The 26,393-nt window shown below is 41.5% G+C and overlaps 1 protein-coding gene across 2 annotated transcripts in view; it reads left to right on the top strand.

Annotated features, from left to right (window-relative positions):
- Positions 1-26,393, top strand: part of LOC139259860 (endoplasmic reticulum junction formation protein lunapark-like) — a 161,727-nt gene that overhangs the window by 124,416 nt on the left and 10,918 nt on the right. For both annotated transcript variants that reach the window (XM_070875752.1, XM_070875753.1), the window contains exons 8-11: positions 1,410-1,461; positions 10,265-10,483; positions 11,640-11,745; positions 11,968-12,038. In XM_070875752.1, coding sequence (XP_070731853.1) covers positions 1,410-1,461; positions 10,265-10,483; positions 11,640-11,745; positions 11,968-12,038 — 448 coding nt within the window. The remainder of the gene's footprint in view (positions 1-1,409; positions 1,462-10,264; positions 10,484-11,639; positions 11,746-11,967; positions 12,039-26,393) is intronic.

The following is a 26,393-nucleotide window of genomic DNA, read 5'->3' as shown; positions in this document are numbered from 1 at the left end:
TCCAAATAATTTATTTTCTTCATCATTTTAAAGATCTCCATTATATCACCGTCTATACTTCATTATACTGTAAAGCGCTTTGGGACATCCTGATGTCGAGCAAGCTGTTATATAAATGCAAGTTCTTCTTTTTTTACATTTGTCCAGTGGAAAAAAGAAGCCCAGATTCCTGAGCCTAAGAGCTCTGGAACTAGCTATTGATCTGGTGGCCCTCCTTTTGGAATTATTTTACTACATCGGTATCCCCCACTGTATAAGGTCAATGTTGTATTTCTAGTTTTGCATTTAAGTGCCCTAGCTATATACCCTAACATCCTGTTCATTTTCCCTACGATTTTTGGACACTGATTGTGGACCTTCAGTGAAGTAAGTCCCCCCCGCCCAATCCCCCTTCTGTTCCACAGCCTTAAGTATGTAACCATGCATCGTATACACATTCCTGGACTTACCCTGTCCCAAATGCATCACACTGCATGCAACTTTTTGTGAGACATAAATGTAGTAATAAAGAACTAAAGTGTTTAATTGTTTTCATAATATTTTATTTTCTTAAACTGTTTAGCTCAAAGAAAATATCTCAAGTGCTAAAATATTTAGGGCTAAATTTTCAGCTTTTTGCGAAAACGTAATTTTATGCCAAAATTATCGTTTTCGCTGCGCTACCGTTTTCAGGGCTAACATTTGGCCTTTTCTTGGCGCATCAGTAAAATCAGCGTTGCACGAGGATTCGTGGCACAAACTGCAAGTTTCAGCAACTTTAATCCGAGGCCGGTTGCGCTGCAAGGAGAGGGGAAAAACAAACAAAGAAAAATTGCAAAAAAACAAAAAAGAAACGTTCACAAAACATTCAAAAAACACTTACCTACTAAATCGCTGCAAAATAATTTAAAAATAAAAACTTTAACTTACCTTTTTGCAGGTCTTCATACTTACCACTGCTGGAAGGGCTGTACCGACAGGTTTGATCCTGTTGATATTCTGGGCGCGGCGTACGGGTCCCGAGCGAGCCGAAAGTGCGACCCAAATGCAATCTGCAACGTTGCACGTCGGCACTCCTCTCCGCAGCGGTATGTGGAAGCGCCATCACTGAGAATTCCGCCGACCGGGTTTTCGCCACTGAGGGTCAAATCACGGCAAAAACCCGGTCGCAAAGTCGGCCAAAATCTAGCCCTTAATTTCTTAGCAGTCCAAGGGGGTGAGATAGTGCACAGTGTTAGTATAATATTCTTTCACTTTTAGACCTGGTTTGAATCCAGCTTAGATTGATAAGTTGAAACTCTCCTCTTTGGCTGTGATATGTAACATGAAATGATCAATTTCAAGCTACATCATTTTAAGGTTTAAGAAACAATACTGTAACAGGCCTAATTTTGCAAACATAAATTACATTTTGATAATTCTATTGATAGGAACTTGATCAGTTGACTTCTGGAATGCCAGCTACTCCGAGACCTGGTCAAGGTAAGCTTTAAATGTAGAAGGGTTTGCAACATATTCTTGTCTGGTAAATCCACAAACATAACTTTCCCCTTTGTTAATCATGTGTAAACAACATTATTTTTCCAAATGAAGCACAAAGTTGAGGAAGGAAATTACTGGCCACAATACTTCTACTTCATATGAAAGAGCATGCAACATCCATTGTCGCAAGTGATCTGTTTTCTATATGCTGAACCACAAATGACCAGTTTTAAGAAATGATTATTGAAGGCCAACTCCACCCTGCCTCAGCTCATCTGCTCAAACCCTCATTCCTGCCTTTGTTACCTTTAGACTTGACTATTCTAACGCTCTCCTGGTCGGCCTCCCATCTTCCACCCTCCATAAACTTGAGTTAATCCAAAACTCTGCTGCCCGTATCCTAACTTGCATTAAATCCCGTTCACACATCACCCCTATGCTCACTGACCTGAATTGGTTCCTGGTCCATCATGCCTCAGTTTTAAAATTCTCATCCTTATTTTCAAATTCCTCCAAGGCCTCGACCCCTACCCCCCCATCTCTAACCACCTCCAGCTCTACAACCCGCTGCGATGGCTGCGCTCCTCCAATTCTGGACACTTGCACATCCCTGATTTTAATCACTGCACCATTGGCTGCTGTACCTTCATCTGCCTATGCCCTAACTTCTTGGAATTATCTCCCTAAACCTCTGACACTCCACCACTCTTTCCTCCTTAAAACTTATCTCTTTGACCAAGCTTTTGGTCATCTGTCTTAATATCTCCTTATGTGGCTGGGTGTCAAATATTGTTTGATAACACTCCTGTGAAGCACCTTGGGACATTTTACTATGTTACAGGCTTTATATCAATGCTAGTTGCTGTTGAAAGGACAGTATCATTGGACACACTGCTTTTGTGCTGACTTGGTGATCTTTTTTTGTATTATTTTAACCTATTTCATGTTGTGATCTAAAGTTTCTGTCCTGCTGATTAGGTTTTCTGGTTACAGCAAATGTATGTATGCACTGAACACGACCAATCCTAATAAGAATTAGGCTGCAGCAGTACTTAGAAGATCACATTTATATCGAAAGTACTCCTGGTCTTCATTTAGCTCCAATTATCATTCTGTTCTATTTTTGTCCTAAATGAAAATTGGATTCCATTCCTTAGATCTGTGCAGAACTCCATTATTTTGGAAATGATCAAACTGTTGCATTCATTGAAAACTGTTTTTGATCCTGACTCTGATGAGAAATTAGCTTTGCTCCAGGCATGCTCTTCTACACTTCTCATTGCACTAACGGACGAGTGGTTACAGATTGTGGTGGTATCCAATTCTGCAGCACCTCATGGATGCTCAGTTTTGAGCTGCTAGATCTGTTCTGAATCTATCCCATCTAGCACAGTGATAGTACCACACAGCATCTTGGAGGGTGTCCTCGGTGTGAAGATGGGACTTCATCTCTACAATGACTGTGCGGTGGTCACACCTCTCACGGATAGATGTATCTGCTACAGGCCCAATCTGGCAGCAATGTCCTTCAGAGCTCGGTCAGTTACCGATCCACTCTTGGTGATGGACATTGAAGACCCCCACCCAGAGTACATTCTGTGGCCTTTCTACCTTCAGCGCATCTTCCAAGTGATGTTCACCATGGAGGAGTACTGACTCATTAGCTGAGGGTGGGCAGTAGGTGGTAATTGACAGGACGTTTGCTTGACCTGAAGCCATGAGACTTCATGGGGCCCATGTTAGGACTCGCAGAGCCAATCTGTCCTGTCTATATACCACTGTTCTGCATTAGGATGGAGAATGAAACAGTTAATTCAGAGACCATGGTCCAGAACTTAAAGAAGGGTAACTTTGAAGGTATGAGGCGTGAATTGGCTAGGATAGATTGGCGAATGATACTTAAGGGGTTGACTGAGGATGGACAATGGCAGACATTTAGAGACCGCATGGATGAACTACAACAATTGTACATTCCTGTCTGGCGTAAAAATAAAAAAGGGAAGGTGGCTCAACCGTGGCTATCAAGGGAAACCAGGGATAGTATTAAAGCCAAGGAATTGGCATACAAATTGGCCAGAAATAGCAGCGAACTGGGGGACTGGGAGAAATTTAGAACTCAGCAGAGGAGGACAAAGGGTTTGATTAGGGCAGGGAAAATGGAGTACGAGAGGAAGCTTGCAGGGAACATTAAGGCGGATTGCAAAAGTTTCTATAGATATGTAAAGAGAAAAAGGTTAGTAAAGACAAACATAGGTCCCCTGCAGTTAGAATCAGGGGAAGTCATAACGGGGAACAAAGAAATGGCAAACCAATTGAACAAGTACTTTGGTTCAGTATTCACTAAGGAGGACACAAACAACCTTCCGGATATAAAAGGCGTCAGAGGGTCTAGTAAGGAGGAGAAACTGAGGAAAATCTTTATTAGTCAGGAAATTGTGTTGGGGAAATTGATGGGATTGAAGGCCGATAAATCCCCATGGCCTGATGGACTGCATCCCAGAGTACTTAAGGAGGTGGCCTTGGAAATAGCGGATGCATTGACAGTCATTTTCCAACATTCCATTGACTCTGGATCAGTTCCTATGGAGTGGAGGGTAGCCAATGTCACCCCACTTTTTAAAAAAGGAGGGAGAGAGAAAGCAGGGAATTATAGACCGGTCAGCCTGACCTCAGTAGTGGGTAAAATGATGGAATCAATTATTAAGGATGTCATAGCAGCGCTTTGGAAAAAGGTGACATGATGGGTCCAAGTCAGCGTGGATTTGTGAAAGGGAAATCATGCTTGACAAATCTTCTAGAATTTTTTTGAGGATGTTTCCAGTAAAGTGGACAAGGGAGAACCAGTTGATGTGGTATATTTGGACTTTCAGAAGGCTTTCGACAAGGTCCCACGCAAGAGATTAATGTGCAAAGTTAAAGCACATGGGATTGGGGGTAGTGTGCTGACGTGGATTGAGAACTGGTTGTCAGACAGGAAGCAAAGAGTAGGAGTAAATGGGTACTTTTCAGAATGGCAGGCAGTGACAAGTGGGGTACCGCAAGGTTCTGTGCTGGGGCCCCAGCTGTTTACATTGTACATTAATGATTTAGATGAGGGGATTAAATGTAGTATCTCCAAATTTGCGGATGACACTAAGTTGGGTGGCAGTGTGAGCTACGAGGAGGATGCTATGAGGCTGCAGAGTGACTTGGATAGGTTAGGTGAGTGGGCAAATGCATGGCAGATGAAGTATAATGTGGATAAATGTGAGGTTATCCACTTTGGTGGTAAAAACAGAGAGACAGACTATTATCTGAATGGTGACAGATTAGGAAAAGGGGAGGTGCACCGAGACCTGGGTGTCATGGTACATCAGTCATTGAAGGTTGGCATGCAGGTACAGCAGGCGGTTAAGAAAGCAAATGGCATGTTGGCCTTCATAGCAAGGGGATTTGAGTACAGGGGCAGGGAGGTGTTGCTACAGTTGTACAGGGCCTTGGTGAGGCCACACCTGAAGTATTGTGTACAGTTTTGGTCTCCTAACTTGAGGAAGGACATTCTTGCTATTGAGGGAGTGCAGCGAAGATTCACCAGACTGATTCCCGGGATGGTGGGACTGACCTATCAAGAAAGACTGGATCAACTGGGCTTGTATTCACTGGAGTTCAGAAGAATGAGATGGGACCTCATAGAAACGTTTAAAATTCTGATGGGTTTAGACAGGTTAGATGCAGGAAGAATGTTCCCAATGTTGGTGAAGTCCAGAACCACGGGTCACAGTCTAAGGATAAGGGGTAAGCCATTTAGGACCGAGATGAGGAGAAACTTCTTCACCCAGAGAGTGGTGAACCTGTGGAATTCTCTACCACAGAAAGTAGTTGAGGCCAATTCACTAAATATATTCAAAAGGGAGTTAGATGAAGTCCTTACTACTCGGGGGATCAAGGGTTATGGCGAGAAAGCAGGAAGGGTTCCTGAAGTTGCATGTTCAGCCATGAACTCATTGAATGGTGGTGCAGGCTAGAAGGGCCTGCACCTATTTTCTCTGTTTCTATGTTTCTAACCCCTTGAATATGCTGCAGCAAACATGGTGGCAAATCAGGGACCTCAGAAGCGGTGCTGCCAATGGTTTTCCCCCAACTGCATCAACAAACTAATTAAGCAGATTAATATTAGCATGACCTGAGTCATAGAATTCTGACTTTCAGTTCCCTTCAATATAACAATATATCAACAATTCTCAATTTTATCGAGCCTTTAATGTAGTAAAATGTTCTAAGGTGCTTTACAGGAGAGTAATCAGACAAAAAAAGAGACATGCAGTTGGATTTAACAGTCACTCGTAACATTTTCCTCTAGACTGTCCATTCAGTTACTTACAACGTCCTTGCCATCTGAAGCCTTATTGTGGACGATTGCATCCTGGCTTTGATTGAAGCTTGGCTATCTATGGCAACACCTAGCCCCTCAACAAAGCTTCCCTGCCTGGCTATATTTTCCACCACCTATCCTGCCCATGCTGCCACGGTGTGGCCGTTATCCATTACTCCTCTGGTACCTTTCCCTATGAGCATTTCACACTGTTCCACCCCTTTTGCCACTCCTTTAAATTCCTAGTCTACTGAACGATTAAGGTCCACCCTGAGTTTCACTGGGAGATCCTCCTGCATTGAGTGACTCCTCATCCTTGGTGTTTTCAATCTTGGCTTCCCTTGTAATCTCTCTAATGAATTCCGTTCTCACATGTCCTTCCAAAACTCTTTTTGACCCATATTCGTGGCTATCTCCTCGACCTCACCGGCTTCCAGGGCACCTTAATTCTTTAGTCTCAATCACTGACAAAGCCATCAGACCACATCATTATAATCCCTTAACCACCCATATCTTCCTACGCCTTTACAACCCCAACTTCTGCTTTGCCCACCCCTGGGGGGGGGGGGGGAAGTTTCCCCAAGTCGATTACAACTGCACTTTGAAACTCCTAACTATTTGTCATGATACTTCTACAGCTGTTGATTTGCTCAGTCACTCCGCCTTTGATGCCCTTGTCACCAGAAAAGCCTTTTCCATCCCAGATTTTAACCATACAGGATCCCCAGCTCATCCAAAACCTGTTACCTGCACTGTATCTCACACCAAGTCCCGCTCATCGATCACCCCTGCTGACGGACACCTCAAACTCACCCAAGTTTTTAAATCACTCATTGTCTTTCTTATCTCTCTAACCTCCTCCAGCACTGCACCATCCCCCCCTTGAATTCTCTGTTCCCGTAACTAGCCTTTTTTGCTTCACACCACCATTGGTGCACATGCCTTCAACCACCTCGGAATTCCCTTCCTAAACTTCTCTACTTCCCTCCCTTCCCTTGAAACTCACTCTTTGACTAGGCTTTTGGTCACCCCCTCCTAATTTGTCTTCCTTTTCATCAGTGTCTAAATTTTTTCCTTTGCACTTCTGTGAAGCACCTCAGGATATTTTTCCATGTTAAAAGCGTGATACAAATGCAAGTTGTTGAGTTATTTGGGATATCCTGAGGACAGCTACGTAAATGCAATTTTTTTGATCTTGCAACTACAAGTTCTACAAGGAATCAATATACTGACAGAAACATAGAAAATAGGTGCAGGAGTAGGCCATTCCGCCCTTCGAGTCTGCACCACCATTCAATATGATCATGGCTGATCATGCAACTTCAGTACCCCATTCCTACTTTCTCACCATACACCTTGATGCCTTTAGTCGTAAGGGTCACATTTAACTCCCTTTTGAATATATCTAACGAACTGGCCTCAACAACTTTCTGTGGTAGAGAATTCCACAGCTTCACAATTCTCTGAGTGAAGAAGTTTCTCCTCATCTCGGTCCTAAATGGCTTATCCTTGGACTGTGATCCCTGGTTTTGGACTTCCCCAACATCGGGAACATTCTTCCTGCATCTAACCTGTCCAATCCCGTCAGAATTTTAATGTTTCTATGAGATCCCCTCTCACTCTTCTAAATTCCAGTGAATATAAGCCTAGTCGATCTAGTCTTTTTTCATATGTCAGTCCTGCCATCCCGGGAATCAGTCTGGTGAACCTTTGCTGCACTCCCTCAATAGCAAGAATGTCCTTCCTCAGATTAGGTGACCAAAACTGTACACAATATTCAAGGCCCTGTACAACTGCAGTAAAACCTCCCTGCTCCTATACTCAAATCCTCTCGCTATGAAGGCCAACATGCCATTTGCCTTCTTCACCGCCTGCTGTACCTGCATGCCAACTTTCAATGACTGATGTACCATGACACCCAGGTCTCGTTGCACCTCCCCTTTTCCTAATCTGTCACCATTCAGATAATATTTTGCCTTCCTGTTTTTGCCACCAAAGTGGATAACCTCACATTTTTCTACATTATACTGCATCTGCCATGCATTTGCCACTCACCTAACCTGTCCAAGTCACCGTGCAGCCTCTTAGCACCCTCCTCACAGCTCACACTGCCACCCAGCTTAGTGTCATCTGCAAGCTTGGAGATATTATATTCAATTCCTTCGTCTAAATCATTAATGTATATTGTAAATAGCTGGGGTCCCAGCACTGAACCTTGCGGTACCCCACTAGTCACTGCCTGCCATTCTGAAAAGGACCCGTTTATTCCTACTCTTTGGTTCCTGTCTGCCAACCAGTTCTCTATCCACGTCAATGCATTACCCCAATACCATGTGCGTTAATTTTGCGTGGGACCTTGTCAAAAGCCTTTTGCAAGTCCAAATACACCACATCCACTGGTTCTCCCTTGTCCACTGTACTAGTTACATCCTCAAAAAATTCTAGAAGATTTGTCGAGCATGATTTCCCTTTCATAAATCCATACTGACTTGGAGCGATCCTGTCACTGCTTTCTAAATGCGCTACTATTACATCTTTAATAATTGATTCCAACATTTTCCCCACTACCGATGTCAGGCTAACCGGTCTATAATTCTGTGTTTTCTCTCTCCCTCCTTTTTTAAAAAGTGGAGTTGCATTAGCTACCCTCCAATCTATAGGAACTGATCCAGAGTCTACAGAATGTTGGAAAATGACTACCAATGGATCCACTATTTCTAAGGCTACTTCTTTCAGTACTCTGGGATGCAGGCTATCAGGCCCATCAATTTCCCTCACACAATTTCCTCACTAATAAGGATTTCCTTCAGTTCCTCCTTCTCGCTAGACCCTCGGTCCCCTAGTATTTCCGGAAGGTTATTTGTTTCTTCCTTAGTGAAGATAGAACCAAAGTATTTGTTCAATTGGTCTGCCATTTCCTTGTTCCCCATTATAAATTCACCTGATTCTGACCGCACGGGACCGACATTAGTCTTCACTAATCTTTTTCTCTTCACATATTTATAGAAGCTTTTGCAGTCAGTTTTTATGTTCCCTGCAAGTTTACTCTGATACTCTATTTTCTCGCTCCTAATTAAACCCTTTGTCCTCCTTTGCAGAATTCTAAATTTTTCCCAGTCCTCAGGTTTGCTGCTTTTTCTGGCCAATTTATATGCCTCTTCCTTGGATTTAACAATATCCCTAATTTCCCTTGTTAGCCATGGTTGAGCCATCTTCCCCGTTTTATTTTTACGCCAGACAGGGATGTACAATTGTTGAAGTTCATCCATGTGATCTTTAAATGTCTGCCATTGCCTATCCACCATCAACCCTTTAAGTATCATTCGCCAGTCTATCCTAGCTAATTCACGTCTCATGCCATTGAAATTACCTTTCTCTAAGTTCCTTTTACTATCCAGATTCTCACCTAATTATATACTTTCGATGATCCCATCAGCAAGCAATCTGTTTGAGCCAGAGAGTATGCCCTTATTCACAACTGCTTAGTTACCATATGATGAAAGTAAAAACTTAGTCCAGTCAAGCTACGTCCATTTCACGAATCAGCTAGATTGCTCTAGACTGCATGAAGCAATCGTGCTTTTACTAAAGTTTTGTGTAGTATTGCCTCCCAAAAGATAAACTATATTTGAAATAAGCACAAGTCCATACTGATAGTAGTTAATCTGTCTTTGTAATTTCTAATCCTATCGCTGGACAGAGCCCAGTTTTCAAAATATGGTTGATTTCCTTACTAGTTTATACCCTTATTGTACTTAGCAATGGGCTAGACAATTAAGAGGTGAATTAAGTCTTAGAAAAAAAATAGGTCATCACCACTGGGGGAAAAAGGATATTTTAAGATATGTATAGTCATCCAATATTGATATGCAGCAGAACTAGTTATTGCCATGAGTTCCACTAAATTGATTTAATAAGATGGCTATTAAATTAATTATATTTTGATTTAAAATAGAATTTTAAAGATAATAAAATTTTTTAAACAATGCAGCCATCCCTCCTTAATGGAATGTGAGGTACATATCCGAAGTGAATTCCCATCCATAAAGCACGGTTATATGGAAAAAGCTGTTCTGTAGGAGAACACATACTCACGGAAATAAGATTTTGTAATCGCAAATTAGATTCTTTCAAGATTATTTATAAAATATTTAATTACCAATGCATTGTTGAATTGTTTTTGTAATTTAAACAATTGTTAAGCTGTAAAACATATATTTAATGGGTCTAATTGTAAAGGCCATCCAGAAGGAATATGAAAGTGACAATTTTCACATTACAGCACTTACTTTAAGCAAAAATAAGTTGCCTGTTGGCGATAAAGGCTAAGCTAATGAGAAGTTTTGTGAATTGGTTTTTTCAGATGAATTTTAACTGCTGGCAATAGATGCATGGATTACACAAAACCAGTTTTCAATGCAGTTAAGAGCAATCCATTTTTTTTCTCCCCAGAACTTCGCCAGAGGACATCAGCTCAGAGAGCTCAAGTTCCATCCACTCCACAAAACTTCAACCAGGGAAATCCACAAGCTCTGCAGCCTACCACACCTGTTCTACAACATACCACATCAGCTCCTGGTGGCCCGCCAGAAAAGACTGTTCAGTCAGTTTCACATACACCTGTACTCTCGAGGCGGACGATGCCTCCAGCTACCTCTATGCCTGGAATGGGTAAACAAGCACTTGACTTTAATCACGGATTTTAGTGCTATCCCAGGTTACCAATAAAAGAGATAATTTTCTTTGTAAATGAAAGACATTTTATTTTTTATACTTTCGGAGCCAGTTATCCGATAAACAAAAACTTCCATAGTTAATTAGCCATTAGTCATTCACAGCTGGCGTCTCATATCTTTAAAGCCCCTGACTAAGCTTATTAAAATGTTACAGCATTCCTGTTTAAATGGCAATAAAAGTTCGTCGGCAAAACGGTAAGCTTCTTTAGCATTCTGAGCTTGTACAAAAATTGGAACTGTTCTGTATTAACATGTAAGCTATTACTATTTTCACTTATCAAATTCATGAATTGCATTTATACTTTTCTCTCTCATGTTTTCCACGTCATTTAACAGACCAAAAATCAATTAAATACAAAAATGTTGAACCACAGGACTGCCATATGGTAGTAAATTAATAACCAGCAGGTATCTGCAAGTTTGCCAAGATTTGTAAAAATGACCAGTCATCTTGCAATAATTACTCTTGATGTTTAATTACGTCAATTACTGTTGGCCCGAGTAGCCTGTTTCAGGAGGATTGCAAGTCCTTAAGTTATTAATTCTATGCTTCCTTCTGAAACATTTTTCACATCTGGGAAAAGTTCAAAGCAGCAGTAAGTTTGTGTGTATTTGCGCATTGTAGACAAGTGCAGCTCCCTGTATATAATAACTTGTAGCATATCCTGAAAAAATGTTGATGGCTATACCAGGTGACTGCTCTCTTTGCTGTTTAAGCTTTGTGAATTTTAAGATAACAAACATTCTTTGAAGTCTGGATAAATGGAGGAAGTTTATATTGTAGATTTTAGTTTAAATATCTGGTCAACAATTAATTTTAGTAAAAGGTAACTTGTAGAATTACTGGAAATTTACCTCATTGATAAAAGGCAGAGAATTAAGAGAATGATGATTGGTTACCTGAATACACACATCTGAAGGGCTAAAACTACATAGAGATAAAGATAGATGTTAAAGAATCTTGCACCAAATTAGCTGTACTTCATGTTCTAGTTAAATGTCTTTGTTGGTGTTTTGCATTGATATGCTTGGAAAAATTGTCTTTGAAAAACGGCTTTCACCCAGCATTTAACTTTTGGTTTCTTGATTAGGTCTTCATCCTCCTGGTCCTCCTCTAGCAAGACCAATCCTCCCTCGGGATCGCGGAGCTGTTGATCGAGTTATTGAATATTTAGTTGGTGATGGCCCACAGAACAGGTGAAGTTGAAGGATTATTTGAGTTTATATGTGGAATTGTTAGTGTGAAATATTAGTGCATAAAGTAGTATTACAATATCTCATTAATAAATTGATTTAATTTAGTGCATTTTGGATGAATCAAGCTTAAGGGCTACTGCACCTCTGAAATTATTCTTGACATTTTTAGGTGTTCATTAATTGTGGCTTTTTAATGCTTTATGCTTAATTTTATTTTCACAGATATGCACTTATTTGTCAGCAGTGCTTTTCCCATAATGGCATGGCCTTGAAAGAAGAATTTGAATATGTTGGTAAGAAGTGGTGCATTGAACTGAAAATTATACATGGTATAAGAGGCGAACTAAGGGATTTACAGTTGTCCTTGTGAAATAAGTACTGTTGGTTCAGATGAAGAAAAGTTGAGCAAATCATGTAACACGACCTTTTTATATTGTTTTTGTTCATAAGAACATTTATTCTCTATACAACATAACTTAGCTGTGCATAATTAATGCCTTTTGGGGTTAAAATTGATTCAGCCTTCTGCAACTTTGCAATTTATCTCCCCTCCCCAAAGTTATAATGCTTTTTGTGTAGCATGCTATTTGATGATCTTCCCATCTCCCTCTGCTCTGTAAGTTGGTGATCAGTGCCCGTTCGAGAATGTCATAGTAGGCCATTTGATCCATTGAAGTCTGTGCCATTGTTTTTCTCGATGAGCCACCTATTCTAATCTCATTCTCCGGCTTGCTTTCCATACCCTTTTATGTTCCTTATTGCCAAACAATTATCTAATTCACTTTTGAAGTAATTTATGAGCTCTACTTCATCAAATGTTTGTGGCAAAGATTTTCACATTCTAACCACCCTTTGGTAAAGAACTTTTTTCTAACCACTTCTTTAAATCTTTTTGTGACTATCTTGCAATTGTGCTCAGTCTCTAATATACTTTCCATTCCCAGCACGGTTGAGTTGTATCGGTCTATGATGCTACACCTGCCCGTTTCATCACATCATCTAGCGGTATTCTTCTTTGCATGTCTTCTGATCCATTGTAAAAAAAATTTCCAGACAAATAACCTCAAAAGCTTTCCTTGTGACTTCTGAAAAATATGATCACTGTATGTCAGTTTTCTCATCTTATTTATTCATTATTTTTCTTCAACCAGTTTTCAGCATATATTTATAGTACCATTATTCAAATGCCTCCCAGATGTCATTTTACTTCAATGCTTAAGTTCCAACCTTCAGATCTGTACGCTGATGTAGACCCATACCGCTGAAGCACTCCACTTATTTTAGCATTCCACAGAATGTTAGCATTCCACAGAAACACCATGTTCCTTCAAGGTTCATCACCACATTTGTAAGATCCTTGATACCTTTTCCCCAAACCATCCAAATGCTAGAGATAGGAATCAAATTATTCTGGTGCTAATCAACAACAACAACTTACATTTATATAGCACCTTTAACGTAGTGAAACGTCCCAAGGTGCTTCACTGGAGTATTATGAGCTACAAATTTGACACCGAGCTGCATAAGTAGAAATTAGTGCAGGTGAAGTCACACAGGTATGTTTTAAGGAGTGTCTTGAAGGAAGATAGAGAGGCAGAGGTTTAGGCAGGGAGTTCCAGAGCTTGGGGCCGAGGCAACAGAAGGCACGGCCACCAATGGTTGAGCGATTATAATCAAGGGTGCTCAGGATGGCAGAATTAGAAAAGCGCAGACATCTCGAGGGGTCGTGGGGCTGGAGGAGATTAGAGATGAGGGGGGGCATGGCCATGGAGGGATTTGAAAATAAAGATGAGAATTTTGAAATCGAGGAGTGGCTTAACCAGTAGTCAATGTAGGTCAGCAAGTACAGGGGTGATGGGTGAGCAGGACTTGGTGTGAGTTAGGACGCGAGCAGCCAAGTTTTGGATCGTCTCTGATTTACATAGGATAGAATGTGGGAGGCCAGCCAGGAATGCGTTGGAATAGTCAAGTCTAGATGTAACAAAGGCATGGATGAGGGCTTCAGCAGCAGATGAGCTGAGGTAAGGGCAGGGACAGGCGATGTTGCAGAGGTGGAAATAGGCGGTCTTGGTTATGCTGCGGATATGTGGTCGAAAGCCTATTTCAGGGTCAAATATGACACTAAGGTTGCGAACAGTCTGGTTCAGCCTCAGACAGAAGTTTGAGAGAGGGATGGAATCAGTGGCTAGGGAATGGTGTTTGTGGCGGGGACCGAAAACCATGGCTTCGGTCTTCCCAATATTCAATTGGAGAAAATATCTGCTCATCCAGAACTCGATGTCGGAAAACAGTCTGACAATTTAGTGACCATGGAGGGGTCGAGAGAAGTGGTAGTGAGGTAGAGCTGGGTATCATTAGTGTATATGTGGAAACTGACATTGTATTTCCGGATGATGTCACGAAGGTGCAACATATAGATGAGAAATAGGAGGGGCCAAGGATAGATCTCCTTGGGAGACCCCTGTCAACCAGTATTTACACAACCTACCAACTACCCCAATATGCTATATACAAAAGCAAAATACTGCGGATGCTAGAATCTGGAATAAAAACAGAAAATGCTGAAAATCTCAGGAGTCGGACAGCATCTGTGGAGAGAAAGCAGAGTTAATGTTTTGGGTCAATGACCCTTCATCAGAACTGGAGAGTGTTTGGAAAGAACACATTCTTAATGAGCACTGAAAGGGGGAGGGGTAGAAAGAGCAAAAAGGAAGGTTTGTGATAGGGTGGAAGGCAGGAGAGGTTAGAGAGACAAAAGGGATGATGGGCCGGATTGAAATGGTAATGCCAGGAGTTAGAAAAACATTAGTCAAGAAAGGGTGTGAATGGTGGAATAATGACCAGATGCCATTCAAGACAAGGAGAAAAAAAGAAACAGGCTGGAGGGGGAGTGGGGTGAGGGATATGCTAGTGTTTCATAATCTAGGCTGACATTTCTGTGCATTACTATGTGTGCTGCACTGGTGGAGGTGCCATCTTTCAAATGAGATAGTAAACAAAGTCTGCCATCTTGTGTGGACTTGAAAGATCCCACAACATTATTTGAGAAAGACTATGGTAGCATTTGTGATGTGCTGGCCAACACATATCCCTCAATCAGCTTTACTAAAACAGATTTTCTGGTCATTAATCGTAGGAATGGTGAAATAGACTACATAATTTCCTGTCAGATCCTTTGTGGTTGGCATAAACCTGGTTTTGGTAGGTTTGAGCCAATACACTTCTTCTCCTGTCATAGTGGATTGACTAGTGATGTGCATTGGAAACTCATTAGTGTATCTTTTCTTCTCATGATGGTAATTCTTCAGGGATGTTTTTCCACAGAAGAGGAGTAGAAAATCCCATCTGCTGGGAAAAAAGTATGTGTCTCTTGAAAAACTTCAAATCACTAGTTGTATGAAGCGGCACTTCCAGGACAATGTTCAAATGAGGTTGGCTGCATACAAAGTGTAAGTGGAAGAATTGTATGCACCAACAAGTGTCTCAGAGCCCAACTTTTTTGAACTATCAAACTTTGAATGATAATGTGCTTCCTCTGACAGTAACATTTGATCAAGCTTCTCAACAGTGCGCTGCTTATGCTGTTGAGGTCACTAGAAAACTAAGAAAAACTGACATCTCAAGAATGGCCCTGATTTCATCATCATCATAGGCAGTCCCTCGAAATCGAGGAAGACTTGCTTCCACTCAGTGAGTTCTTAGATGACTGAACAGTCCAATATGGGAATTACAGTCTCTGTCACAGGTGGGACAGATAGTCGTTGAAGGAAAGGGTGGCTGGGACTGGCTTGCCGCATGCTCCTTCCGCTACCTGCACTTGTTTTCTGCATGCTCTTGGCGACGAGACTCGAGTTTTGATTATAAGCCTGATTTATAAGCCTATGACTTGTCAAAATAAGAGTTACACTTGCTCTGTAACTTTAATGTGTAGCTGTACACAATATTCCTCCACTTATAATCGAGGAACTTCCCCTAAATAATATCCCCTCATGGAAAGTTTGCTTTTGTAAGATGATGGAGCAGTTACATGCAAGCAATCCGGTCATGTCAACCTATGGTCGTTAAATTCTGCACACTCAATGAAAACTTTAGAGGGTTGAAATACGGTATAACCTTACTCGATCTTTTGTTAATCGGGACTGCAAATTTGCATAACAGACAAATTATAACATTATACAGACATAACAAACTAAAATATGTACAAAACATACTAAGCATATCTGGGACTGGCTGCCAGTATAACAATAGGCAACTTAATATTATGCAGATTCAACTATAACTAGGTTTTAGTACCAATTTCTTTATCATTTTATCTAAGCGATTTAAAACAAATAAAGTGGATGTTTTTTACTTGCCTGATGGTAGCAAAAGGTGCTGTCAGGAGCTCGTTCAGCAGACTTTGTCAACAGGAGTTAACATGGAAGTGCTAACAAATTATAAAGGTATCATAGAATAGTACAGCACAGGAGAAAGCCATTCAGCCCATCGAGTTTGTGCAGGCTCTTTCGAAGAGCAATCCAGTTAGTCCCATTCCTCTGCTCTTTCCCTATATCCCTCCAATTTTTTCTCTTTCAAGTATTTATCCAATTCCATTTTGAAGGCTATGATTAAATCTGTATCCATCACCCTAACAGCAGTGCTTCCAAATCCTAAGTGCTCGTTGCACAGTAAAAGTTTTTCCTCATGTTGCCTCTGGTTCTTTTGCCAATCACCTGAAATCTGTGCCCGCTCATTATCGATCCTTCAGCCATTGGAAACTGTTCCTCTTTATTTACTCTGTCTAAATCCTTCATGATTTTAAACACAATAGAATTGTTCTTGAAGGGTAGATTGCCATTTTTGTTTTAATTCTTAGCAGGGATCATTTTAACAAAATGTAGTTTTTTTTTAGGCAAATGATATTGTTGGCTCTCTGGTCAGTGTATTTCATGCAGCATCAGCTACATCCATGACATCTGGTTGTAAAATGTTAGAAAAGCAAGAAAAGTGTTGAAATTGCAGGAGATTTAAATGAGCACTCCTGATGCCCTGTGAGTAGTTGAATTAGTTGATTGAGTGAGCAGCGGTAGGCGCTCTACATTTGACGTCGATGCCATGGGTCAGGGACAGAAAAATCAGCCTAGGTTCCCACACTAATTATCCAACAAACCCTGCTGGAAATGCCTGTTTGTGGGCACTGGGCAAGTCTGGCATCAGATTCTGATACAATGGTACCACATTTGAATACTCTGCCAATACGTGACATCGAGACATATGAACAGGGGGATGACTAGTGCCTGTGGGAACATACCTCAGCAAGAAGTCAATGTCTTCAAGAGAGGATGGAGAAAATTGGCACAGAATGTTTTTTTTAATTGATGAAATCTGTGAGGGATTTTATTCAATATCCAACATTTTAATGCAACTTTTTAAAGTCACATCTCCATGTACTCAACTCAACTGTGAATCTTAATCGATGAATGCAAGATAGCAGATAACAGTGTAAGTAAAAACTGCTGCAGCAAAATTAATTGCCAGTCATATGGCCATTATGATTGAGGTGACAGCTTTAATTGCCAAATGGAGTATGTCAATGGCTGTTTCTCAGTTCTTAAAACTGAAAACCTAATGTTCTTGCAATGTAGAAAATAGCTGAATCTCAGGGAAGCAACTGTTTTGAGGTAACAGCTTTCTGTAAACTAATATTTGTGGGATGTTCTGTCTCATTTTGTTTGTGTGCTAGTGGCTGTTTCATATCTGATTGCTGGTTTATTAAAGAAATTCAGTGAATAGATGTCTTATGTTAAAATGACAATTCCTAGACTGGGACTTTCTTCAACTATATAGCCTATTTCACATTAGAGGGAATCTAACATTCCTACAATTGCTTTTTATTATTTTGAATCCATCTCCCCTTATCCTATTCTTGCAATTTAGCAACCAGGCATGGGCATCCTTGCCAACATTCCCCAAATCTCAGGAACAATTTTTTTTTTAAATTACATTTTCTTTATCCATGCCATTAACTATTTATATACTTCTATAAGATCAATTACAAATTACTTCTTTTGAGCTTGAAAAATCCAGGATTTTTCAATCTTCTCTCTGACCTCACACTAGAGATCCGCTTTACATAATCTTTACAGCACAGATACAGGCCATTCGACCAACAGATCCATGCTTGTGTTTATGTTCTACTCAAACCTCATCCTTCATCTAATCCCATCAACTTATCATAGAAACATAGAAAATAGGTGCAGGAGTACGCCATTCGACCCTTCGAGCCTGCACCACCATTCAATAAGATCATGGCTGATCATCACCTCCGTACCCCTTTCCTGCTTTCTCTCCAGGCCCCTTGATCCCTTTAGCCATAAGGGCCATATCTAACTCCCTCTTGAATATATCCAACGTACTGGCATCAACAACTCTCTGCGGTAGAGAATTCCACAAGCTAACAACACTCTGAGTGAAGAAGTTTCTCCTCATCTCGGTCCTAAATGGCTTACCCCTTATCCTTAGACTGTGTCCCCTAGTTCTGGACTTCTCCAACATCGGGAACATTCTTCCTGCATCTAACGTGTCCAGTCCCGTCAGAATTTTATACATTTCTATGAGATACCCTCTCATCCTTCTATACTCCAATGAATACAGGCGCAGTCGATCCAGTCTCTCCTCATATGTCAGTCCTGCCATCCCAGGAATCAGTCTGGTGAACCTTCGCTGTAATCCTTCAATAGCAAGAACGTCCTTCCTCAGATTCGGAGACCAAAACTGAACACAATATTCCAGGTGAGGCCTCACCAAGGCCCTGTACAACTGCAGTAAGACCTCCCTGCTCCTATACTCAAATCCCCTAGCTATAAAGGCCAACATGCCATTTGCCGCCTACACCGCGTGCTGTACCTGCATGCCAACTTTCAATGACTGATGTACCATGATACCCAGGTTTCATTGCACCTCCCCTTTTCCTAATCTGCCATTCAGATAATATTCTGCCTTTGTGTTTTTGCCACCAAAGTGGATAACTTCACATTTATCCAAATTATACTGCATCTGCCATGCATTTGCCCACTCACCTAACCTGTCCAAGTCACCCTGCAGCCTCTTAGCATCCTCCTCACAGTTCACACCGCCACCCAGTTTAGTGTCATCTGCAAACTTGGAGATATTACTCTCAATTCCTTCATCTAAATCATTGATGTATATTGTAAATAGCTGGGGTCCCAGCACTGAGCCCTGCGGCACCCCACGAGTCACTGCCTGCCATTCTGAAAAGGACCCGTTTATCCAGACTCTGCTTCCTGTCTGCCAACCAGTTCTCTATCCACGTCAATACATTACCCCCAATACCATGTGCTTTAATTTTGTACACCAATCTCTTGTGTGGGACCTTGTCGAAAGCCTTTTGAAAGTCCAAATACACCACATCCACTGGTGCTCCCCTGTCCACTCTACTAGTTACATTCTCAAAAAATTATAGAAGATTTGTCAAGCATGATTTCCCTTTCATAAATCAATGCTGACTTGGACCGATCCTGTCACTGCTTTCCAAATGCGCTGCTATTTCATCTTTAATAATTGATTCCAACATTTTCCCCATTACTGATGTCAGGCTAACCGGTCTATAATTCCTCATTTTCTCTCTCCCTCCTTTCTTAAAAAGTGGTATTACATTAGCTACCCTGCAGTCCATAGGAACTGATCCAGAGTCGATAGACTGCTGGAAAATGATCACCAATGCATCCACTATTTCTAGGGCCACTTCCTTAAGTACTCTGGGATGCAGACTATCAGGCCCTGGGGATTTATCGGCCTTCAATCCCATCAATTTCCCTAACACAATTTCCTGACTAATAAGGATTTCCTTCAGTTCCTCCTTCTCACTAGACCCTCGGTCCCCTAGTATTTCCGGAAGGTTATTTGTGTCTTCCTTCGTGAAGACAGAACCAAAGTATTTGTTCAATTGGTCTGCCGTTTCTTTGTTGCCCATTATAAATTCACCTGAATCTGACTGCAAGGGACCTACGTTTATCCTTGTATTCCTTTCTCCCTCATGTATTTATCTAGCTTCCCCTTAAATGTATCCATGATGGTCACCTCAATTACTACTTGTGGTGGCGAGTTGCACATTCTAATCACTCTCTGGGTAAAGACATTTCTCCTTAATTCCCTATTTGATTTATTAGTGACTATCTTATATTTATGGCCCCGAGTTCTGATCTTCCCTGCAAGTGAAAACATCTTCTCTACATCTAGCCTTCAAACCTTTTCATGATTTTAAAGACTTCCATCAGGTCAGCCCTCAGTCTTTTCTAGAGAAAAGAGCACCAGCCTGTTCAATCTTTCCTAATTACCACTCCGTTCTGGTATCCTAGTAAATTATTTTTGCACCTGCTGTAGTGCCACTATATCCTTTCTATAATATGGAGACCAGAATGTACTCCAAGTGTGGTCTAACCAAGGTTAACATAAGAACATAAGAAATAGGAGCAGTATTAGGCCATAGTGCTCCTCGAGCCTGCTCCGCCATTCAATAAGATCATGACTGATCTGATCATGGACTCAGCTCCACTTCCCTGCCCGCTCCCCATAACCCCTTATCCCCTTAATCGTTTAAGTAACTGTCTATTTCTATCTTAAATTTATTTAATGTCCCAGCTTCCACAGCTCTCTGGGGCAACGAATTCCACAGATTCACATCTCTCTGAGAGAAGAAATTTCTCCTCATCTCAGTTCTAAATGGGCGGCCCCTTATTCTAAGATCATGCCCTCACCATAGTCTCCCCCACCAGTGGAAACATCCTCTCTGCATCCACCTTGTCAAGCCCCCTCATAATCTTAGATGTTTCGATAAGATCACACCTCTCATTCTTCTGAATTCCAATGATTAGACGCTCAACCTTTCCTCATAAGTCAACCCCCTCATCCCTGGAATCAACCTAGTGAACCTTCTCTGAACTGCCTCCAAAGCAAGCACATCCCTTCATTAATATGGAAACCAAAACTGCACGCAGTATTCCAGGTGTGGCCTCACCAATACCTGTACAGCTGTAACAAGACTTCCCTACTTTTATATTGCATCCCTTTTGCAGTAAAGGTCAAGATTCCACTGCCCTTCCTGATCACTTGCTGTATCTGTATACTATCCTTCTATGTTTCATGCACAAGTATCCCCAGGTCCTGCTGTAATGCAGCATTTTGCAATGTTTCTCCATTTAAATAATAACTTGCTCTTTGATTTTTTTCTGCCAAAGTACATGACCTCACACTTTCCAACATTATACTCCATCTGCCAAATTTTTGCCCACTCACTTAGCCTGTCTATGTCCTTTTGCAGCTTTTTTATGTCCTCCTCACACATTGCTTTTCCTCCCATTTTTGTCGGCAAACTTGGCTACGTTACACTCAGTCCCTTCTTCTCAGTCGTTAATGTAGATTGTAAATAGTTGGGGTCCCAGCACTGATCCCTGCAGCACCCAACTCGTTACTGATTGCCAACCAGAGAATGAACCATTTATCCCGACTCTCTGTTTTCTGTTTGTTAGCCAATCTTCTACCCATGCTAATATATTACCCCCAACCCTGTGAACTTTTATCTTGTGCAGTAACCTTTTGTGTGGCACCTTGTCAGATGCCTTCTGGAAGTCCAAATACACCACATCCACTTGTTCCCCTTTATCCACCCTGTTCGTTACATCTTCAAAGAATTCCAGAAAATTTGTCAAACATGACTTCCCCTTCATAAATCCATGCTGACTCTGCCTGACCGAATTTTGCTTTTCCAACTGTCCTGTTACTGCTTCTTTAATAATGGACTCCAACATTTTCCCAACCACAGATGTTAGGCTAACTGGTCTATAGTTTCCTACTTTTTGTCTGCCTCCTTTTTTGAATAGGGGCGTTACATTTGCAGTTTTCCAATCTGCTGGGACCTCCCAGAATCCAGGGAATTTTGGTAAATTACAACCAATGCATCCACAATCCCTGTCGCTACTTCTCTTAAGACCCGAGGATGCAAGCCATCAGGTCCAGGGGATTTTTCTGCCTTTAGTCCCATTATCGTACTAAGTACCACTTCCTTACTGATTTTGATTGTGTTAAGTTCCTCCCCCCGCTATAGCCCCTTGACTATCCACTGTTGGAATATTGTTAGTGTCTTCTACCATAAGGCAAAATACTTAATTAGAGTTTCTGCCCTCTCCATGTTCTATACAAGTTTAACATAATTTCCCTGCTTTTCAATTCTATACCTCTAGAAATGAACTCCAGTGCTTTGTTTGCTTTTTATGGCCTTAATCACCTGCGTCTCTACTTTGTGATTTTTGTATCTGTACCCCCAGGTCCCTCTGCTCTTCTACCCCATTTAGACATTTATTTTCCAAGAAGTCTGAGGCCTCCTTATTCTTTCTACCAAAATGTACCGCATCACACTTATCTATATTAAGTTAATTTGCCAATTACATGCCAATTCTGCAAGTTTATTAATGTCTTCCTGTATTTTGTCTCAGTCCTCCTCTGTATTGACTATATCTCCCAATGGTGTCGTTTGCAAAGTGTACTTCTGATTTCGGAGTCCAAATCGTTTATGTAAATCATGAACAACTGTGGTCCCAGCACCAATCCTTGTGAAACACCACTTCGTACCTTTTGCCTCCCACTTTTTGCCAGTCTGAGTACCCCTCACTCTCTCTTTTCTGTTTTGTAGTCAGCTTGCTATCCTTTCTGCTACCTGTCCCCTGACTCCACATGTTCTGATCTTAGTCATGAGTCTACTAAGCGGTACCTTATTGAAGGCTTTTTGAAAATCCAAATATATTACATCTATTGCATTATCCTTGTCTATCTTTTCAGTTACTTCAAAGATCTCCGTAAAGTTGGTCAAGCATAACCTTCATTTTTGAAATTCGTGCTGACTATGCTTTATTATATTTTCAGTTTCTAGATGTTTTTCTATTATATCTTTGATATAAGTATATCATTATCTAGGAATATGATAGCATAGTGGTTATGTTACTGGACTAGTAATCCAGAGGTTTGGAGTAATAATCTGGAAACATGAGTTCTTTTTAAAAAAGATCTGGAATTAAAATGTTAGTATCAGTAATGGTGACCATGAAACTACTGGATTGTTGTAAAAACCAATCTGGTTCATTAATGTCCTTTATTGAAGGAAACCTGCCATTCTTACCTGGTTTGGCCTATATGTGACTCCAGACCCACAGCAATATGGTTGACTCTTAACGGCCCTCTGAAATGGCCTAGCAAGCCACTCAGTTGTACCAAACCGCTGTGACAAAAGTCAGCCATGTGGGAGTAACTTCACCATGGGACTGCAGTGGTTCAAGGCGGCAGCTCACCACTATCTTCTCAAGGGCAATTAGGGATGCCAGCCTTGCCAGTGTCGCCCACATCATGTAAACGAATAAATAAATAAAACACTCTCATTAACCTAATTGTCTGCAGTTCCCTGGACTTGTTCTATCTCCTTTTAAAACAAAATATAGGAATCACACGAGCTGTCCGGCAGTCCTCTGGCACTTTCCCTTTACTAATTAATGTTGTGTATATATACATATATAATACCCTGGAATACTCCCGCTATCTTTTCTGTAACTTCGTTTAGTATGTATGGATGCAAGCCAACAAGATCAGGGGTTTTATCTTCTCCAAGTTTGATTGGTTTATCAATTGTCTCCCCCTTTCTATCTTAAATGTCTTGTATCTTTTTTGATCTCTTCTAATATCATGGTAAATACTGAGGCAAAGTAATTATTTAATATTTCTGACATTTTGCTGTCATTATCTGTGAATTTATTGTGTGTATCCCCATCCTTATCCTGATTTTTCTTTTGTTATTTATGTGTCTGTAGCATACTTCACTATTTATTTTTATATTTTATATTCGTGGCTCTTTTCTGCACTGCTTTCAGTGCTTGAATTACGCTGTTGTGAAGCACCTTGGCATATTTTACTACGTTAAAGATGCTATATAAATCCAAGCTGTTATTGAATGTCGTCTCAGTGACCACAACTGGACACAATACTCCAAGGTCTGGTACGATCAGAGCATTATAGTCGGATTCATTTTTCACCTGCTTTATTTTCTAGTTCTACGTCTCTCTAAATTTTTCTTAGACTTCGTCATGGCTCCAAAGTTTGCTTTCCTAAATTTGTTTACCTCCATATTGTTTTTGTCCTTGGTCAACTTGAGCCCAAGTGTTCACCTATGTCTAGGTTAAGAATCAAGACCCTTTGACTAATAAATGCTAAATCTAATATAGCATACGCTCTAATAGCAGTAACTGATTAGTTGTATGAAATTGCTAGTACTTGCTCCTTCAAGTGCATGTAGTTTCATACCCAGGGACTTTGGGTGAGATTTGTCTATAAACTGTCCACACAAACTGATTTGGCTTTCACCCAGATCCCTGTCATTTGCTGAATTGAGTATGGGCTAGTGTGGTTAATATTGATCCAGCAACAAATTGCTGCAGCATTTGTACATGGTGATTGTCAACACTGGAGCTAGGCTGACTACTTATAGCATCAACTTTCAATTTTCAGCCCCATCAACAGAAAAAGCTGATTGAGCAATTGACCTCAAATGGCAATCTCTTCAAAGACGAGGTTAAAGCAAAGCTGGAATACTTGAGGTATATGCAAAGACTTCAGGTATCCATGGGCATGTTTCACCAGGCTCAGGACTTGACTATCAATATCTTTTTCACCCAGTGTTTGGGTTCGCTCTAGATAGTTAGGGATTAAGCGTTTCCACAAGGGCGTTAAGGTGAGGTCTCAGAAAATGTAAGCCACTACCCCTGCTTTCCAGTATTTTACATTCAGCTGCTGTGTTCCTTCTTCCAGGGAACTGCAGCGGACAGTGCTGAAGGGGAATAGATGTAGATCTGATCAGATGCATAGTTAGTAGAGATGATGAGGAATGGCTGTATGTTGAACCTCCATAGTTCCTAAAGGAGATATTTAAGATGGTGATCTTCTCTCCGATCATACAGTCAGTGTGGCCAACACTTGGCAAGCTCACAGAATTAAAGGGCTGACACCATCAGAATGGGCCAGATACACTCAATTCTGTTTCTGTCCCTCATGACAAAACAGTAGCTTGTTGATCCATTGATGGGGATGTTCATATGAGTCTTGGTTACCACCCCTCAAATAGCACTGATCATCCACAATTTTTGGGCAGGGGGAATTATATTCTTCTGTGACCCTTACTAGCTCGGGATGGCTTGGGTCTCAATTAATTTCAAAATCTTTATCCTCATTAAATTCTTCCACAGCCTCGCCACAGCCAGCAATCTCTCCAGCCAGTAGTCCTTTGAATTTGGGTTCCTGTGCATCCTCCTTTCCCTTTGCTCCATCATTGGTAGTAGATCCTTAGCTGTGTCAGCCTTATTCTCTGAGACTCCCGTCCTACCTTCAAAAAATCCTCTCAACTTTTGACTATTTTCAGTCATCTTTTCAATAGTTATCTTCTGTTTTTCCTCTGAAGTACCTTGGGATGTTTGACATTTAAGATGCTACATAAATGCAAGTTGTTGTTTCTCGGTCCCTTGAATCTCACTCTTGCCCAACACATTGAGGGAGGACCAGCTGACTTGGACGACTTCCAACAATTGGTTTTGATGATCCTAGCTTCCAGATTAGCAAATATAATAGTGGATTGGATTTTCTTGAGTGAGTTTGGCAGAAGCACACCATATATGTACAGTGCCATTTCTTGGGTCAATGTGCAATGGGTTTCTCCAGGTGCTATCTGCTGGTCATCAACCTGGAACAGTCTACGTGATTTCCTAAGCATTGTTGTCTTGATTTGCCACCCCAGAACAATGAGTGTAACGGCTCTGATGCTACAAGCTGGCCTGTAGACAACCTTTGCCGTCTCCAGGCCAGGTCCAAGACCATCCCGACCTCTGTCGTCGAACTACAGTTCGCGGACGACGCCTGCATCTGCGCACATAGAGGCTGAACTCCAGGACATAGTGGACATATTTACTGAGGCGTACGAAAGCCTGGGTCTTACGCTAAACATCCGTAAGACAAAGGTTCTCCACCGCACATCACTGTCCCCTCAGTCATCAAAATCCACGGCACGGCCCAGGACAACGTGGATCATTTCCCATACCTCGGGAGCCTCTTTTCAACAAGAGCAGACATTGACGACGAAATTCAGCACCACCTCCAGTGCGCCAGTGCAGCCTTCAGCAACCTGAGGAAAAGTGTTTGAAGACTAGGCCCTCAAAACTGCCACCAACCTCATGGTCTACAGGGCTGTAGTAATACCCGCCCTCCTGTATGGCTCAGAGACATGGACCATGTACAGTAGACACCTCAAGTCGCTGGAGAAATACCACCAACGATGCCTCCGCAAGATTCTACAAATCCCCTGGGAGGACAGACGCAACAACATTGGCGTCCTCGACCAGGCCAACATCCCCAGCATTGAAGCACTGACCACACTTGATCAGCTCCACTGGGCAGGCCACATTATTCGCATGCCAGACATGAGACTCCCAAAGCAAGCGCTCTACTTGGAACTCCTTCACTGCAAACGAGCCCCAGGTGGGCATGGAAAAGTTACAGGGACACCCTCAAAGCCTCCCTGAAAAAGTGCAACAATCCCACTGACACCTGGGAGTCCCTGGCCA

Source organism: Pristiophorus japonicus, chromosome 3, assembly GCF_044704955.1.
Source record: "Pristiophorus japonicus isolate sPriJap1 chromosome 3, sPriJap1.hap1, whole genome shotgun sequence".
In the NCBI taxonomy this organism is placed as follows: Eukaryota; Metazoa; Chordata; class Chondrichthyes; family Pristiophoridae; genus Pristiophorus; species Pristiophorus japonicus.
Note: the sequence above shows the minus strand (reverse complement) of the source record. Positions and strands in the feature narration are given on the sequence as shown.